Consider the following 18,879-nt stretch of genomic DNA (forward strand, 5'->3'; position numbering starts at 1 on the left):
ACTTTAGTATTTGTTTTATTATACAGGGTTAATCGAAGAGTTGTTTTTTACCCTAACTTTAAGACACCCTGTGCAATAATTTCGTTAGCAAATATTCCTAAAACATTATTTTTGTCAAAACTATGTCTTCTGAGCATTATGTTTTTTGGATCATGTTAGCCTAACAACTCCTTGGTAACCTAACAACTCCTTGAAAATTTGCAATTTTTTCAATTATTAGCATTACTTTTTGATAATATTTTTCAATATCACGATGTGGCTTAGGTGAGTCGTAATTTCATATTGATAATTACATTTTGTCATAGATAAAGGAAAATGAAGTTTAGATTGGAATGCTCGGCTTGCCGCCAAATCTTATAATTGTTTTGGAGCGCATACCGTTGTAGGGCGCTGCTATAACGGTTGCTATGGTTGCTAAGATTAATCGCAAACAAGAACAGAAATAATTTTCTCGTGTGAGTTTAATTTACATTTTATTTACTCAAACCCGTGATAATAATTGTAAAAAAGTGGCATTAAAAACTTAAAAAGCTGTGTGAACTGTGGACTGCAAAAACACCTGCACCGATTGACGTGAAATTTTAACAGTGAATAGAGCTATAACATTTTTTCAGAAAATTAATATTTTCCTAGATATTTAGGATTGAAAATGTTGATTTTTTATCTAAAATTGCATATTTTTCTGTCATTTTTTATAAACTTATTTAAATTATAATATTTTTTATAACTCGAAAACCTTGCGTTTTATAGTAAAACTTACATAAAGCAAAAATGAAGATTTAAAGTTCGTAGCTCAGAAACTCGCGGAGTTATGATAAAAATAAAATGGTCACCTCAAAAAAGCATTTAAAAGGTCTTTTCAAACACTTTAAAAACGGTTATATTCATTTTCTTCGAAAAATGTGTTCTTTTGCCATTATTTTACAGTTGCTATTTAGTTTTCGAAAAATAAAAAAAACCCTTAACAGGGTGATAACTCGGTTATTATTACACCTACGGTAAATAATTGTCTAAACAACCGCTGTGTGTTTATTATTACTTACCGGCAAGTTTTTCTTGGGCACGTAAAGCTTCGTTCAGTTCATTCTTGGCGCTTTTCAGATTGTTTGTAAGTTTATCGTTTTCGCTTTTCAGTTTACCATTTTCGTCTTTCATTTTATTCAAATCTTCCGTAGTTTTATTTAACCAGTCTTTGGCGGCCTGCAGTTCCTTCTTTATATCGGCAATTTCCTTTTCCAAACTTTCGATTTTCTTTTTTAGCTTCGCATTTTCTTCGGAAAGATTTCGGTTACGCTTTTCCGCCTCTTGTAGTTTGTTTTTCATGTCGGCAAGTTGTGCCTGTAGCTTTTCGATAGTTTGTTTCGCCGCCACCTCAGCGGTCATTGCGTCCTTCTTAGCATCGTCAAGTTTCTGTTTCAACTTGGCGTTTTCGCCCTCCAGGTTGGCGATTTTTTGTTTTAGTGTCGCGATTTCGTCTTTTAAAGGCTTGGTGTCATCCGTGGGCCCTGCCGAACCCGCTTTTTCTTCTGCAGCAGCCAGTTGTTTCTTTAATTTCGCAATTTCGTTTTGTAAGTCGTTAATTTTATCTTTCAAATTTTTGTTTTCGCCCCTTAGATCGTTCAGCGCTTTATCAGAAGACTTGGCATCGTCCAACTCCTTTTTCTTCTTGGCCAATTCCGCTTCAAGTTGGGCAATTTTCTGTTTTAAGGCTGCCTCGTTGTCTTTGGCTTTGAACAAATCGCCCGCTTTCTTGTTCTTCTCGTTTTCGGCAGCGCTTAAATTGTTTCTTAATTTGTCAATTTCCGCTTGCAATTTAGCGATTTCTTGCTTGAGTTTTGCGTTTTCCTCTTGAAGTTTGGGAATCTTTTGGGCCTCTTTTAGCGCGGAATCGAGATCTTTCTTTAACTTGTTGTTATCATTCTCTAACTTTTCTATTTTTTCCAACTGTTGCTTGGACTTTACATCGTCAATCGGTTTCGCCTGTGGCAGAGCCTTTATGGTAAACATTTCTTTTCTTAATTGCTCAATTTCTATTTCGAGATCCATAACTTTCTGTTTTTGATTTTTATTCTCATCTCGCTGCTTATTTATGCTCTCCGTTTCCGCTTTTTTATCCTTCAAACTGGCCTCCAAGTCTCTTCTTAATTTATCGTTTTCTTTTTCCAACTGAGCAATTTTTTGTTTTAGATTTTTAATTTCGTCATCGAGCTTTGACATGCCGACTGTTTTATTTTTGGCGTCGTTTAATGCAGCTTCTAAGTCTTTTCTTAGCTTGTTGATATCCGATTCGAGTTTGGGAATTTTTTCTTTAAGCCGGTTATTTTCACCTTTTATTTCATCGGTAGCTCCTACGCGCGATTTAGCCTCAGCTAGTGCTCGATCTAAATCTTTCTTCACTTTTACGTTGTCCATTTCCAACTGGGCCAGTCTTTGCTTCAATTTGCCGTCGTCCTCTTGAATTTTGGACACGTCGTCTGTAGCTTTCTTCGCTCTGTTTAACGCGCCATCGAGATCGGCCTTTAGCTTTTTATTTTCCGCTTCTAATTGAGCGACGCGTTGCTTGAGTTTGTCTTCTACTTCCTTTAAATCGTCTAATCCCATTGTTCCTTTCTTAGCTTCAGCGAGAGCGTCTTCTACGTTCCTTTTAGATCTTCTGCTCTCGCCTTCCGCTTTGGCCAATTCCTGTTTAAGTTTAGCATCTTCGCTTTTTACAGTGGCCAGTTCAGATTCCAATTTCTTGATGTCGCCTTCGGCGTTGTCCAGTTCGAGTTTCACTCTAGCATTTTCTGCTTCCAGTTTAGCTATTCTTTGTTTTAGATTGTTCTCGCTGTCCTTAAGTCTAGCCAGTTCGGCGGCAGTCGCGTCAGCTTTTTTAAGTAGCTCTGCAAGATCGTCTTTTTCCTTCTTCAGTTTGTTTAGCTCTGCTTCTTGCTTTGCTAGTTTGTCTTTCAGTTTGCTTTCGTTGTCTCGTAACTGAGCCAGTTGTTTTTCGGCATTTTTGGCATTATTTAAAGCATCTTCTAGCTCTTTTTTCAGTCTGGCATTTTCGTTTTCTAGGTTTTTAATGTTTTGTTTTAATCGGTTATTTTCGTCTTTGCACTGGGAGAGTTCTTTCCCGTTGTTACTGGCTTGAGCTCTAGACGCTTCGAGTTCCTTTTTCAGTTTACTCAGTTCATCGATAACTTGCTGTTTACCTAGTTTATCAGCTTCAGACGGACCTTTCGGTTCTTTTTCGAGCAAATCAAGTTTTACTTGAGCATTTTTTAGTTCTTTTTCGGCATCACCTATTCTTTGTTTGTATTTGTTGTTATCGTCTGTAAGTTCTTTAACAGATTCTTTAGCCTTCTTCAGTTGATTAAGGGCGGAATCTAAATCGGATTTCAGTTTGGCGTTTTCGGATTCCAGCTGAGCGACGCGTTGTTTAAGTTTCGCGTTTTCTTCTTTCAGTGCGGACGATTCGGTGGTAGCCTTGTTAGCGTTTTCTAAAGCGTTCGCTAATTCTTTCTTAAGCTTACCGTTTTCGGTTTCAAGGAATCCGACGTTTTGCTTTAGTTTAGCCTCTTCGCCTTGCGCACCTCCCACTTCCGTTTTCATTATTTTCAACTCATCTAAAGCCGAATTCAAGTTCTTTTTTAGGCTGCTATTTTCACTTTCGCTTTGGGCCATTTTGTCCTTCAGCTTCTTTTCGTTCTCTTTCAACTGACTTACTTCGTCCTTTAGTTTATTAGATTCGTCCATAGCCCTCTGACAGTCCTTGTTTAATTTCGAATTTTCATTTTCTATTTCGGCAAGTTTTAACTTTAATTTGTTATAAGCGTCTTGAAGGTCGCTCATCTTCGAATCGTCCTGTGCTGTTTTCAGTTTACCTGCCAAGTCGCCCTTTTCGTTCTCCAGAGACTGGACTTGCTTTTTGAGCTTTTCCAGGTCGCCTTCGATTTCTTTGGCCTTGTCTCGTTTCGCTTTCGCGTCGGCTAGTGCCTTTTCGAGCTCGCTACGTAGTCTATCAAGTTCTGTTTGCGTTTGCGCGTTTTGTTGCTTCAATTTCGCGTTTTCGTCTTGTAGTTCAGTGACGGCTTTCGACCCTCCTTTGGCCTGTTCAAGTTCCTTCTTTACTTTGGCGTTGTCGCCTTCCAATTTTGAATTGGTACTTTCCAATTGGGCAATTTTATGCTTTAGCTCGGCGATTTCTTTCTCTAGATCCGAAATATTACCGACGCTTTTCTTTGAATCGTTTAAAGCGTTGTCCAATTCTTTTTTCAATAGATTTATCTCGTTCTCGAGTTCTTTGTTGACTTGTTTAAATTTGTCGGTAACCCTTTCGAATTCGCCTAACTTATGGGTGGATTTTTCATGCTCCAGTTGGGCCGTTTCGAGATTCTTTTTCAGTTTGGCGTTTTCGCCTTCGAGTTGGGCGAGACTCTTTTTTAGGTCTCTGTTCTCGTCTAAAATTTGATTAAGCTTCTTGGCCTCGTTATTAGCCCGGTCTAATTCCTTTTGTAGGTTAGAGATGTCGCCTTCTAACATTGCTATTTTCTTTTTTAACCGGTCATTCTCGTCCCTCAAGCTGGAGTCACCTGATGCTTCATTTTTCATCTCCTGCAATTCTTTATTTAGTTTATCTTTCTCGTTCTTGCTGAGCTCGAGATTGTTTCGCAACAAGTCGTTGTCCTCCTTCATTTTTTTGGTTTCGTTTCGTGCGTCCTCTAGGGATTTCTTCAAGTTATCGTTTTCGGCTTTGGCTTGCGCTAAAGCTGCTTCGAGATTCTGGATTTCCTTTTCGAGCTGCTCGATTTTGTTGTGTAGTTTTTGAATTTCGGCGTTCATCATAGCTGTTGGGTCGCTGGCTTTCAATTTTATTAACCCTTCCTCTGCCAAATCCGCCCGCTTTTGGGCTTTTTCCAATCGTTTTGTGAGTTCCTCGATTTTCGATTTATAATCGTCGGACGGTTTCGGTGCTTCAAACCGTGACTTTTCTTCTGCCATACGTTTTAATTGACTTTCTAAGTCGTTGATGGTGGACTGTAGTGCTTCTTTCTCCTTGGAGTCCTTTTCGGCTACGGCACTGGATACAACGGGGGCTTTAATTCTTTCTAAGGCCTCTTCTTTAGTTTCCAGTTGTTTTAAGAGATTGTCTCTTTCATTTTTTAGTGCATTTAAAGTTGAGCTATCGGGAATCTGTTTCTTTAAATCGCGTATTTCGTCGTGTAGTTTCATATTTTCCTCTTTACATCTAGCTAATTCGTCTTTTAGACGACTATTTTCGTTTTTTAGGTCCGCAATCTGTTTAAGAAGACTGCTATTTTTCTCTTCCAATTCTTTATTTAATTGACTTTGCTTTTGACTATCATAGCTAAGTCTTCTCGTTTTGTTTTGTTCATTTTCTAATTCTATTTCTAATTTGGAGCTTCTGCTAGTGCTCGTCTTAACATTACTTGTTAACATTTTATCTAAGTCTTCATTTTCTTTTTTGAGTTTGCGTATTTCGGAATTTAAATCACCGACTGTTTTTAAAAGGGCGTCTTTCTCTCTAAGGCAGTTTTCTAACTGACTTTTTAAATTTTCGAAATCTTTTCTCAACTCTTTATCTAAATCTTTATCTATATGTTTATCCATAATTGTATCTGCAGGAATAGCAGCTGCCGAGAGCTTCTTTTTTAATTCATCTATTATGTTTAATAGATTCTCCTTTTCAGCTAAACATTCTTCGAGCTTGTTTTTTATCTTCTCTAGTTGATTTTTTAGTTCTGCAGATTCACCCGTATCGGGTAATTTTACAGGGACAACAGCTTCTTTTGCAGAGAGCTTCTGTTTTAATTCATCTATTAATTTTGATTGATTCTCCTTTTCAGCTAAACATTCTTCGAGTTTGCTTTTTATCGTCTCTAATTGATTTTTTAGTTCTGTAAATTCACCCATATCTGGCAATTTTTCAGTACTTTCTCCTGCTAGTTTTTCTTGCAACTGTTTTATGGTCTTCAGCAATAATTCCTTTTCATGTAAACAATTCTCCAATTCGATTTTTAGCTCTGTAAATTGAGCCATATCAGGTGATTTATCAGCATCTGAGAGCTTCATTTTTAAATCATCTATTATTTTAAATAGATTCTCCTTTTCAGCTGAACATTCTTTGAGTTTGTTATTTACCATCTCTAATTGATTGTTTAGCTTGGCGAATTCAGCCATATCTGGTAATTTTTCAGTAATTTCTCCTGCTAGCTTTTCTTGCAACTGTTGTATGGTCTTAAGCAATAATTCTTTTTCGCGTAAACTATTCTCCAAACCCTTCTTTAGTTCTATAGAGTCAGATAATTTATCAGCATCTGAGAGCTTCATTTTTAATTCATCTATTATTTTAAGTAGATTCTCTTTTTCAGCTAAACATTCTTTGTGTTTGTTTTTGGTAGTCTCTAATTGATTTTTTAGCTCTGCAAATTCACCCATATCTGGTAATTTTTCAGTAGTTTCTCCTGCTAGTTTTTCTTGCAACTGTTTTATGGTATTCAGCAATAATTCTTTTTCACGTAAACAATTATCCAGTTCTTTTTTCAGCTCTGCAAGTTGAGTCAAACCGGGTAATTTGTCAGCACATGAGAGCTTCTTTTTACCTGTGTCAATTTTTAAATCATCTATTATTTTTAATAGATTCTCTTTTTCGGCTAAACATTCTTTCAGTTTGTTATTTATCGTCAATAATTGACTTTTTAGCTCTGCAAATTCACCCAAATCTGGTAATTTTTCAGTTGTTTCTCCTGCTAGATTTTCTTGCAACTGTTTTATGGTTTTCAGCAATAATTCTTTTTCGCATAAACAATTCTCCAATTCTTTTTTTAGTTCAGCAAATTGATTCATACCGGGTAATTTTTCAGAATCTGAGAGCTTCTTTTTTAATTCATCTATCATTTTTAGTAGATTCTCTTTATCAGCTAAACATTCGTCTTTCTCTCTAACACAATGTTCTAAGTGACTTTTCAATTTTTCGAAATCCTTTTTCAAATCTTTATCCATATCTTTATCCAGATATTTATCCATATCTGTATCTACAGGGATAGCAGCTGCCGCGAGCTTCTTTTTTAAATCATCTATTGTTTTTAATAGATTTTCCTTTTCAGCTAAGCATTCTTCGAGTTTACCTTTTACCGTACCTAGTTGAAGTTTTAGCTCTGTAAATTCACCCATATCCGGTAATTTTTCGGTAGTTTCACCTGCCAGTTGTTCTTGTAACTGTTTTATGGTCTTTAGCAATGATTCTTTTTCACGTAAGCTAGTCTCCAAATCTGCTTTAATATTTGCGAACAAATCTTCATCTCCCGACGTGGATGTTTCTTTTAGCATTTTCTTTAAAGTCTCGATCTCCGCTATGAACCTTTCTTTTTCTTTAAGACATTGTTCTAGGTCTGATTCTAGACTAGCGAATGCGGCCAAGTCCGGTAGGTCACTTCCTTCCTGAGTTGCTGCTAACTGTTTCTTAAGATTCTCCACGAGACTTAGTAAAGTTTCTTTCTCCTTCAGACACTTTTCTAGATCTGTTTGCAAGCAACTAAGAATACTTCTTTCTGGAGCTTCTTCTAAACCAATGTCTTCTACAAGTTCTGCAGAAGCCTCCGACTTTCTGCACTTAGCGAGCTTGAATTTTAAAGCACAATTTCTCGTTTCAAGAGCGGTAACTCTCTCTTGGGCTTTTTTCAAAAGCTTGGCCAGTTCTTCGATTTGGTCTTTGGCCACGTCTTGAACTTCGGTCGAGTGTCTTTTGAGAGCGTCGTTTTCAGCCGATAACTTTTCCGCCGCTGCCAGCTTGTTTTGTAGCTGAAGAATTACATCGTTTGCTTTGTTCAGTTCCTCTTCCAACTCGGCAATTTTGGTTTTACCTTCTTCGACAGATCGAGCAGTGTACATTTGGTCTTCGTCCGGTTCATCGTTTGGTTCTAGAAGGAGTTTCATGCTTTTGGCCATTGCCGGACAAGTCGATGGACTTATGCACTCTCTCTGTGGACTAGTGGAAGCTTTCTTTTTATTACAGATGCATTTGTTTTTGAGTGGAGCCTCCTTTTTGCTGCTTGATGGTTCTGTTTGTCCGTAATCGGGAGTTTGTTGGGGTTTTTTAGTTTTATTTTTACAGTTGCAACCGGCGCAACACCTTATTATCACTCTCGGTTCTGGCGTTTGCTTTTTCTTTTTACAGTTACATCCGGGACAGCACCTGTAAGGTATCCGACAATCCCAGTCAGTGTACTGCTGTTCTAATTCCTGAGCGATTCTTTCCACCGCCGATCTCGATTGCTCTAACATTAATTTCAGTTGGTTGTTCGCTAGTCCCGTGGCGTCCTCGCTCTTGGCCGCCAGTTGTTGGAGTCTTTGGTTTTCAAGGTGGGCATTAGCTAGTTCGTCTTGTAACTTAGTAATTTCCTTCATGTTTTGTTGGGATTTGTTCGTGTCCTGAACTGATTCTCTGTCATTGAGGACCTCTTCCATGGTAGCGATAACTCTTTCCCTACTTTTTAATTCTTTGACTAAAGAATCATTTCTCTCGGACATTGTTCGAAGTTTCTCTTCGAGTTTTCCATTTTTAGCACTTAGATTATTTAATTCTTTTTCTAGGGCTTTGTTTTTATCTCTTAGAATTTTAGTTTCTTCGGTTAGGTTACTGAGGGACTCGTCCACTTTGATTTTTATAGTTTCCATTTTCTCTTCGGACAGGGCCAGCAGACTTTCTTTCTTTTCTAATTCCTGTTTGAGATTTGAGACCACCGCTTTCATTTTTACGCTTTGTTTTTCTTTGCCTTCAGCCAAACAGTCGATGTGACAAACGAGTCGTTTAATTTCTTCTTCTTGCTCCGTAATGCATTTGTCGAGAACTTCGTTCTGTTCCGACAATGCATCTCGCTCTTCTTCAATGGCCTTGGCTTTTTCTAAAGCTTCTCTAAGGGCTTGGCATTCGCACTCCACTTCCAGCAGCTCTTCGTATTTCCTCTTGTATCTATCTCTTTCCGCTTTCACCACGTCCATGCCTTTCATTTGTAGACATATGTGGTCGTAATCGTCTTGCATTCGTATTAGTTCGTCTAAGCTAGATTGTAATCTTCAAAAAAATAAAGAATTAATTAAATACAGGGTGTTTCAAAAAACATGTGCGATCTCTCGTGGGGAAGATTTATTTTTCATATTAACACGATTCTGCGTTGTTTGACCTTCAAAATTTCAGTCGAATGCACTTGGAAGAAAATTATAATAAAACGAAAAAAGACAAAGACTTTAACCTCCTGTAGCTATAAAACAAAACGGTCCGAATTCTGGAACTTTGACATAAAACGTTACGCTTTCAAAGCGGCAAGCGAAAATATTCGATTAGCGGAACGCCAAGCAATCGATTTTGGTATTATTGTTGCCATGCGAATCGTTTTCTGGATAAGCGTTGAGCACATATTGGCACCGTCGCAATTTCTCAGGTATATAATAGTTTACCAATAGTCAAATGTGGATAAAACCTTAGGATAAAACCAAGGATACTATAGAGATAAGGATAGTTCGATTCCTATCTTCCTGCACTGTCAGTTTTTTACGTCATCTGGGGACCGAGTTGAAGTTGGTGCTAAAGATTTTAGACAGTGACAGTTATTTTTGCATTTGAGCGCACAGTGCGTTGGAAGATAAATTTAGCGGGACAAAAGCGTTTGGTTAGAAATAAGCCAAAAAATGTGTACTGTAAGAATAAATAGTAGACATTCCAATTGATATAAAAATGCATGAATATTCTTTGTATTTCGATACATTTTTATCAACCAAATTTGGTCGTTTTCTGCTCAGCAAGGCAGAGATCATACGAAAACAAAATATTTACAAGTGCTTATACATTTTATTCCAAAGCCAAATTATGTTGAAGATTGCAAAAGGTATGTAACTTTCTACTGTACGTATATTATTTGTTAAAATCCTTCGTGCCTTTGTTCTGCAGATATCAAACTTTTACTTTTTTTCACATATAGATATATTGAATGATGTAGATCTTTTGAGTTACCAATAGTTACCAACACAGGTAGTCACAGTCACAGCGAGTTCAAGCTTAACAGGTGAATGCCCAAAAAGTTTCATTTCAATCGGATAGTATAAAAACAAAACAACTCCATGAAAAGGCACTGAGTTTAAAAAATTGTCTTAGATGCTTACTATATATGAATTTACAATTACCGAGTGTTTTAAAATTAAAATTAAAATATCTATCTTAATTAATATTTTTAAAATAAAATATAATTTTTTAAAATAAAATATAGAGGGTGTCACAAGATTACAAAGTAATTAAAAAATAACTGCTAAAGAGTTTTTTGTAAGTATTTCACTTGATATCATAATTTTATGTATTTGGCAATAGTTTCTAATACGGTTTTTGTGTGTCATGTACGAATAATATCATAGTTTTATTATCTTGTATTTATTTATTATTAAATTAAGTTGTTAATAAATAAATAAATTTAACCATATAGTTGCTATATATTAGACCATTTGCTACGTTCTATGTTCTACGTTCTACGTTCTACGTTCGTTTTTCTTTCGTTTTTTTTTTTCGTTTCTGATTTTAAGTCCCAAACATTGCCCCAAGATTTTGTCCCGCTAGAATAACCATCCGCCGCACTGTGGAGCGCTGGTCAGCGCGTGACGTAGCATTCCACGGCGACTACGATAGCGGCGATTTGACGCGATCGAACAGTCCTTTAGAATATATACAGTCCTTGGGATAAAACGACGAAAAATGCCAATGTTACATGAAATTAATAACCTATTGTTGAGTTATGTCAACCTATTTTTCTATGAATATGTCATTATTCTTATTCTTCTTCTTACAGTGCCATACTCTATATAGAGCGTCGGCTACCTCTCGCATGTACTTGTGATGTGTGTCATCAGTGTTTCACAAGTACACAGGACCTACAGTTTATCGCCGAATCCGAACGGCACTATTTGAGAGGCTGTAAAAGGCAAATATACTCAAGGTGGTTTGCCATTGCCTTCCTTGAGGTGGTGGCTCCTTGGTCGCTCTATTTAGATAAATAAACATTTTTATTTAAATAACTAAAGCGATCGTACTGGCTGGGGATCGAACCCAGTACCTTCCGCTCCGCAGATCGATACACTAACGCTGGAGCTACGGCCGGCCACATTATTCTTATTATACGAGGAAAATGTTGAAGACCCTTCTCAGCATTTTCAATGTTTTGAATAATATTTATATATAGCTGCCAGGTGGTAAATTATCCTTTACTTATTATTGAGGTACAAAAGCCAAAGCAATAATAAGACTCTAAGTCTCGGTCTCAACATTTAATATGATAAAAATTAAATTGTTACACGTGTTTCGCTCACACGAGCATCATCAGACAAATTTACAGAAAAGGTCACACCACACACATTTACATCTCTTATATTAAAACAACACTATAATGTTGTTCACTTAAATGTTGAGACCGAGACTTAGAGTCTTATTGCTTTGGCTTTTGTATTTCAAATCAGGTCTCTTTGGGTTCAATGGACGCCTTTTTTAAATTTTATAATTGAGGAACTGATAAAAGAAGAAATAGTTTTAACTAGTGAGCAAGAGAACGCACAAAATCACAGTTTTTCTATTTTTACTGACAGTTCGACCAGCAAAGCGACCCTTTAAGGTAACCGTTTTTAAATCGCTTAGCGCAATGTGTAAAGACGCTAAGAGCGTCAGATGGGAATACCCAAATCGGTAGTTAAGTGCGCGATAAGCGAAAATTAATGGTTATACCCTGCTGGAAAGCGAAACGTTGGGTCGGCGTTTATATGTATAGGAGTGAGCTGCTATGGCAATCTAGTAAGTCGGAGAGAGCAAAAATACGAAGTATTTATTACATAACCACTTAATCTAACGCTAAATTCCATACGCTTGGGAAAATACTTGCCTTCCGTCTATATTCAGTACATCTTATTTTACTAAGCGTGTTGAACGTACTCTTCGTACACAAGAAAATCGGCACTCAAGGCCAGAAATGCCGACCCTAGTATACGCTGAGAGTTTTCTAATAAAGAGTTCTCTTTAAAGTTACATAATTCGGGCCCAGAATCGGACCTATGTTAATATGAAAAATAAATATTATTTTTACAAGAGGAATCTCCTCACGATAGATGGCACTTGCAAAAACAAACTTTTTGGGGTTAGGCCGTTTTTGCGCTGGTAGCCCCATACGTGATTTCTTTACTCATTGATTTTTTATTATTTTTTCATTTTAACTTATAACTAATACACAAACTTTTGGCAAATCCATCGAGCCGCAGCTCCGTATCAGTTTCAGTTTTTCTCAGTAATTTTTTTGTGTTTTAGACATACAATAACTGACAACTGAACTGAAACTGAACGGAAAATTGAAATGGCCGCAAAAAATATACTAGAACTACCAAACCTTTCTTTTTCTATATGCGTTTGCTCCTGCTCTTTGCACATCGACTTCAAGCTCTCCATCTCGTGCTCCATACAAACAATTTTCGACTTGAGCGTGTCCGTTTCCGTCTTCCCGTTGAGCAGCTCGATCTCCGCCATCGTGCACTTATTCCTCATAGTGTCCAGCTCGTCTTCGCAGGCTTGCAGATCCTTGTGGGCCAATCTCAATTGCCTTTCCAGTTCATCCGCTCTTTCCGCTTTTAGTTTGTTGCACATCACGCTATCATCCACTCCTCTCATTTGTTCAACGCGTTTGGCCAGGCGATCTCGATCTTTGAGAACGTCGTCCAGTAACAAAGACCTCCTCTTAAATATCTCAATGTCCTCCGGTAGGTCTTCGTAAGCGCTCAGTTCTTTTTCTAAATATTCCACTCTGTCCTGCAAAGCGTTTCTTTCGGCTACTGTTTCGTCCAGGACTTGCAATTTATTCTTTAGTTCTTCGAAGTTTTTGGTTTGGTTGCAGCCGAGGGTTCGAAGTTTCTCCTCCGAACCCAAACAGCGTTTTTGCAACTCGGCGTTTTGCTGTTTCAGCTGGGCGTTCTCTTCTTGTATGGACGAGAGCCTGGAGCAGTACCTTTTAAGCATTTCCACTTCTTTTCTGATCACTTTCGTTTCTTGGTCGGGGGTTAGATTTGTCGATCGCATTTCCTTAACTTCCTCTTCGAGTTGTGCGATTTCATCATCTTGTTGAAATGGACTGACTAAGGTGCGCAAAGGTTTGATGGGTGGTGGGGCTTCTTTCTGTTCCACCTTATCAGCATCTCCAAAACCCGATACATTGGCTTCTAGATTTTTCTAGAAAATACAATGTTCTTCAAATATATATTTCATATCAATTACACTTTTAGTTGCGTAATCTTTAGTTTTGTATTACGAGTTTTTGGTTTAAATAAAATAAATAGTATTGTGATACTTTAAGCTTGAAAATGTTTACTACCAGACCTTGCAGTCGAGAACTACACATATGTAAGAGCGGCCAATAAATTAAGCAGAAAAATAGCTGTGACAACCGGAATCAGACAAGGAGATAGCTTAAGCCCAACCCTGTTCGACGTAATGGACGAAACAACGATCGTAATGGACGAAATCATAAATGAAGTAAAGCAAGCTGGGAGAAGATATCGACTGGGAGATAAAGAAATAAAAATAATATGCTATGCTGCCGATGCAGTAATCATATCTGAAGACGAAGATAACTTACAAAAGCTTCTATATAAGTTCCAACAAACGGCAAAACTATTTAACATGCAAATATCCGTGAAAAAAAAATCCCTGAAGAGTGTAGAACAAGTGATGTCATTTAAATATCTAGGGTCAAATATAGCAAACACTAGGAATCTCAAAGACGAAGTAAAAACCCAAACAACAAAGACATCATTAATATCAGGCTATTTAAGGGATATAATTTGGCGAAATAAATATATGAGCGTCAGAAGCAAAGTTAGAATTTATAAGGCTTACGTGAGACCAGTTATGACATATATGTGATAGAGACTACAGCAGAGAACACAACAACAAAACGGCTCCTAAGAACAACAGAAATGCAAACATTAAGATCAATTACAGGATATACCTTATATGACCGGAAAAGAAGTGAGGATATAAGTGAAACATGTGAAGTACAGGATGTATGTAAGATGGGCAAGAAACAGGAGAAGAGAGTGGAGAGACCATGTGGACAGGATGTCAAACGACCGGTTAGCGAAAATTGCTAAGGAGAAGAGACCCAACACGCCTCGACCGCCGGGACGACCACCTACAAGGTGGTATGAAAGCTGGTCTTCATCATCCAAACTGTTCTTAGGGAACCATTGAAGAAAACACAGGTCTTGGTCTTAACGTACGAAGAAGAAGAAGACGAAGAAGACCTTGCAGTCGAACATAGTTCTTTTAGAACCTCTTTTAGTGCGAAGTGTACAAGATAGCTTAATAGTCGTAAAAAACTTATCGCAATTTTATTAGAATATTTTGAACGGGAAAGCGGTAGTAATGGCCCTTTATGTCTCTTAAGTGCTGTTAAGAAGGTGAGTTGTGTTGATGTAAATAGTATAACTAACCTAACCTAACAACAATATTTATAATTAATTTATTTTTGATTCCTAAAATATTTTGATTAAAAGAAAATATATAGAAGCGGACAACGCTGTGCCGGTCAAGCTTAATCACGTAACTAAAAGTTTATTTGGTACGAACTGTAGTACGATGGTATAGTTAGAGAAGCCAGAGATGTTAGAAGAGTAGAAGAGAACTAGCAAAAGTTTGCCGGTCAAAGTCAAAAAGTTTGCAGACAAAGGGACGATCGATGGAACAAATGCATCATAAACTGGAGGCCCTGGGAAAATAAAAGAAGTAGAGGAAGACCAATGATACTATAGAGATAAGGATAGTTCGATTCCTATCTTCCTGTACTGTCAGTTTTTTTCCGTTTTCTAGGGACCGAGTTGAAGTTCGCGCTAAAGATTTTAGACAGTGACAGTTATTTTTGCGTTTGACGGACGAGCGCACAGTGAGGCGGAAGATAAATCTAGCGGGACAAAACCGTTTGGTTAGAAATAAGCCAAAAATGTGTACTGATAAGAATAAATAGTAGGCATTCCAATTAATATAAAAATGCATGAATTATTTTTTGGTCGTATATATTCTTTGTGTTTCGATACATTTTTATCAACCAACCATATAATATCGCTCCTGAGATTTTGTCCCGCTAGAATAACCATCCGCCGCACTGTGGAGCGCTGGTCCCTGCGTGACTTAAGCATCCACGGTGACTACGATAACGGCGATTTGACGCGATCGAAAAGTCCTTTAGGATATATACAGTCCTTGGAGGAAGACCTCAGATGAGGTGGGCGGACGATCTGAGGAAACATGTAGGCATTAGATGGCGTCAGACAGAGAAAATAGGAAGAGATTCGAGGAGACCCATGTAAAGCGATGGAAGATGTTTAAATAGATATACTCCTCGGCACAAAATTTCGCCACCCAAAAAAATTTGACTAAGTTTGATGTTTCATAACTTTTTATTCTGTAATCCCATTTTTATGATTATGGTATCAATGTGAAGACAAATTTATTGGCATTATTTTTTATTATTTTAATGGCTCATATTCTTCGGTTAGGTGGGTTTATACCGGGATAAATCAAAACGTTGTTTTTTGCAATGAATTCAGAACACCCCGTGCAAAAAATGAGATGGGCATTTTGGATAATAAACACTTTCCTGTAATCTTAGATGTATTCCTAACATTTCATTTTTTGAATTATCCCATTATCTCTATTTTTTATGAGTTATACATTTTTAAGTAAAGTATTGATTTCAGTGATTGCTTTATTGACAAAAACAATAATTTTATAATAATTTTAATAGCGTGTATGTCCATCTCTCGCAGCAATAACAGCTCGAGGTATTTGTCCTATCGAATGAATATCGGTATTTATTCGTCCTTGATCTATAGCTTGTTAAATATCAAGCTAAATCAAGAAAATCCTTTACAAGAGCTAAGGCTGCTAGCCATAGCTCTTGTAAAGTTTGCGGTGGAATAGGACGACGACGAACAGCTCTTTTAAGTTCATCGCACAAATGTTCGATTGGATTGAGGTCGGGACTACAAGGAGGTCATTCTTCTTCGTAAACTTCGTAGTCCAACCCCATCCAGGTACTCGTTAATACTCGTACTCGTAACTCGTTACACCGCGCAACGTGGGGCCTGGCATTATCACGCATCATAAACTGATTTCCAACGAAAGGAGCAAATGGAACGACAATTTCTTGGAGGACATCCTCAATATAACGTTGGGCATTAAGAGCTCAATTTTCAACAAATTCAAGATTGTAAAAATATCAATACTTTACCTAAAAATGTATAGCCCAAACGTAAAATGAAATGTAAGGAATACATCTAAGATTACGGGAAAGTATTTTTTATCCAAAATGCCCGTCCCATTTTTTCTACAGGGTGTTTTGAATTTATTGCAAAAAAAGTTTGATGAAAGTTTGTTGAAAAGTTTTGATTTACCCCGGTATATGCTCACCTAACCGAAATATATGAGCCCTTAAAGTAATAAAAAATAATTGCAACAAATTTATCTACAAACTAATACTATAATCATAAAAATCGGCTTACAAATTAAAAAGTTATAAAACATCAAACTTAGTCAAAATTTTAGGGTGGCGGAATTTTGTGCCGAGTTTAGTTAGATATCGCAATTAGCATTTCGCAATTGGAATGCATATGAACCTAGCTTTATATTGACGTTAGCAAGCCTTTTAATTTTTTGGTATAGCGAGATATCTTTACACAGTAACTGCAAATAATTTTTCAAAATTATTATAAATGAAAGCTTACCTTGAGTTGGGCGAGTTCATGTTGTGAATTTTCGAGTTTTTTTCGAAGGTTGTCACGTTCCTCCACGATATTTTTTATGTTTTCCAGTTGCTCTAGAGCAGCCGATGCAATTTTTCTTTGTTCGGCGCAATAAGCGTCTTTTGCCTAAAAAAAGTAACAGAGAGTCACAATAAAATGCTAAATCAAACATTAAAAATGGGTTTAAAATAGTTGGAAACTTACAAATCCAGTCTTAATCATCGATGTCATGTTGATTCATTTTGAAAATAGAAGCCTATGTCAGAATTTAAGTCACTACTAATGTACACCTGCGATAAACTAGGTAATCAGAATAGAAAATGTACAGGGTATTCAGAGTATTTAGTGCGATACCTGCAGGCTTACCGCAAAACATCCCCCTTTAGAACGTTTTTCTGTAATGGCAATGACTGGAAGTAAAAACTATACTGTGCGAACAAACACTAGAGGCGCTGCTAGTCATTAAAAAGTTAACAAATATTCATTTGTTTTTTAAATATGTCAATATTTTTATTTCGTTGTGAATATTCGGTGTGTGATTTTGGCAATTTCCTCATTAATTACTGGTGTATTTGCAGTTATTTTACCAAGTACATTTTATTTTAATTATTCATATTTAAATGCAATGGATTTTTTCGACCGAGAACGCAAACATGCGAAGAAGAACAGTAGCATTCCTAATTGCGACAACAAAATTGATAGCTTTTTGGTTTTCCAAGTCCCCGGAAAGATTGGAATTTGTTTTGTACGTTTTTTTTCAGTTTATATATAAATAAAATATATAATTTATATAATAATAATAGCTCCCGTGTATAGCGTTTAAAGCCTTGGGAGTAGCAAGGTACACCTTGCCATACTAGAGCCGTCCGGTATACAAGGAAGGTAATGTGGCTAGCACTACGCTTCAACCGCCTATTATTATCTCAGGATTGTGAATCCTAAGTACTCATTTAAGGCTGAGTCGACCTAGGTACCCAAACTATTTTTATTTTAACAAAAATAGTCGGCTGATGAAATGCCGGGTGTGGGATTCGAACCCACTAACTTTCAGATTGGTAAATGAGAGCCTGTACCTCTACGCCACCGGGCACCTATATATAATTTATAATATCATCAATAATTGTTTTATTTTTATAAACGACCGATTAGGTCGATTAGTTTTTTTTATAAATGTTCGATTAGGTGATAACACCCTCCAAATAACCACGCTAACCAACTCTTTAACCTTGCTAACCAACTCTCATTTACAGTGACATATAAATTACAATTTTTTAATGTAATTTTTAATATACCGGGTGGTCCGAATTGTATTCCGGAAACTTCGGCAGCATATTCTGCAGATAAAAATAGGGAATTTAAAACAACTTTCGTTGCACGTCATCAAATGACACCATGCGTCGTCTTATGGAGTTTGCTGGTGGTCGTATTATGATGTGCAACCAAAATTATTTTAATTTCCCCATATAAATGTATGTTCTAAAATGCTTAGTTTCGGATATACAGGGTGTAGAAATTTTATTTTTATTTCGATTTTTTCCAAATAATTTCTGAAGTAAGGTCAATATTTGGATGAAAATTGGTGTCTGGGAGTTCTTTCACATGATAAATTTGATTTTGATATCAATATGACTCCTAATAGTAGGGGGCGCCACCTACATGTGTTTTAACAAGGTTTTAACTTTTTGAAGAGTAATAACTTTTCGTCCGTACCTGTATAAAACTGCCGAGTGAAAAATATACATTTTCGTGACTTTTTACTTAAAAAATCACTCTTGGTAAAAATTGTTACGAGCAACTGTTCTCAAGATATTTAGAATGGGAATAGTCAATACATGTCATTATTGACAAAACATAAACACGCTGAGTAGATAGTTATTTGACTGAAATAATAAATTTGGGAAATTTTTATTTTTTTTTCATTGATGATTAATTTCATCAATTTTCTGATGAAAAAATGATGATGAAACAGTTTCTGTTAAACTTTTGACACAAAAACTTTTCAAAAATTTATGATTTCAGTCTAATAACTATTTAGTCAACATATTTAATTTATGTCAATGATGA

The 18,879-nt window shown here is 36.7% G+C and overlaps 1 protein-coding gene across 14 annotated transcripts in view; it reads right to left on the minus strand.

Moving 5' to 3' along the window:
• Positions 1–18,879, minus strand: part of LOC115877479 (microtubule-associated protein futsch-like) — an 88,629-nt gene that overhangs the window by 18,865 nt on the left and 50,885 nt on the right. For all 14 annotated transcript variants that reach the window (XM_030893640.1, XM_030893645.1, XM_030893641.1 and 11 more), the window contains 3 exons: positions 16,798–16,941; positions 12,414–13,246; positions 1,044–9,076 (listed from right to left, as the gene is read on the minus strand). In XM_030893640.1, coding sequence (XP_030749500.1) covers positions 1,044–9,076; positions 12,414–13,246; positions 16,798–16,941 — 9,010 coding nt within the window. The remainder of the gene's footprint in view (positions 1–1,043; positions 9,077–12,413; positions 13,247–16,797; positions 16,942–18,879) is intronic.

This window comes from Sitophilus oryzae, unplaced genomic scaffold (genome assembly GCF_002938485.1).
Source record: "Sitophilus oryzae breed Bouriz unplaced genomic scaffold, Soryzae_2.0 scaffold_1494_pilon_pilon, whole genome shotgun sequence".
NCBI lineage: Eukaryota > Metazoa > Arthropoda > Insecta > Coleoptera > Curculionidae > Sitophilus > Sitophilus oryzae.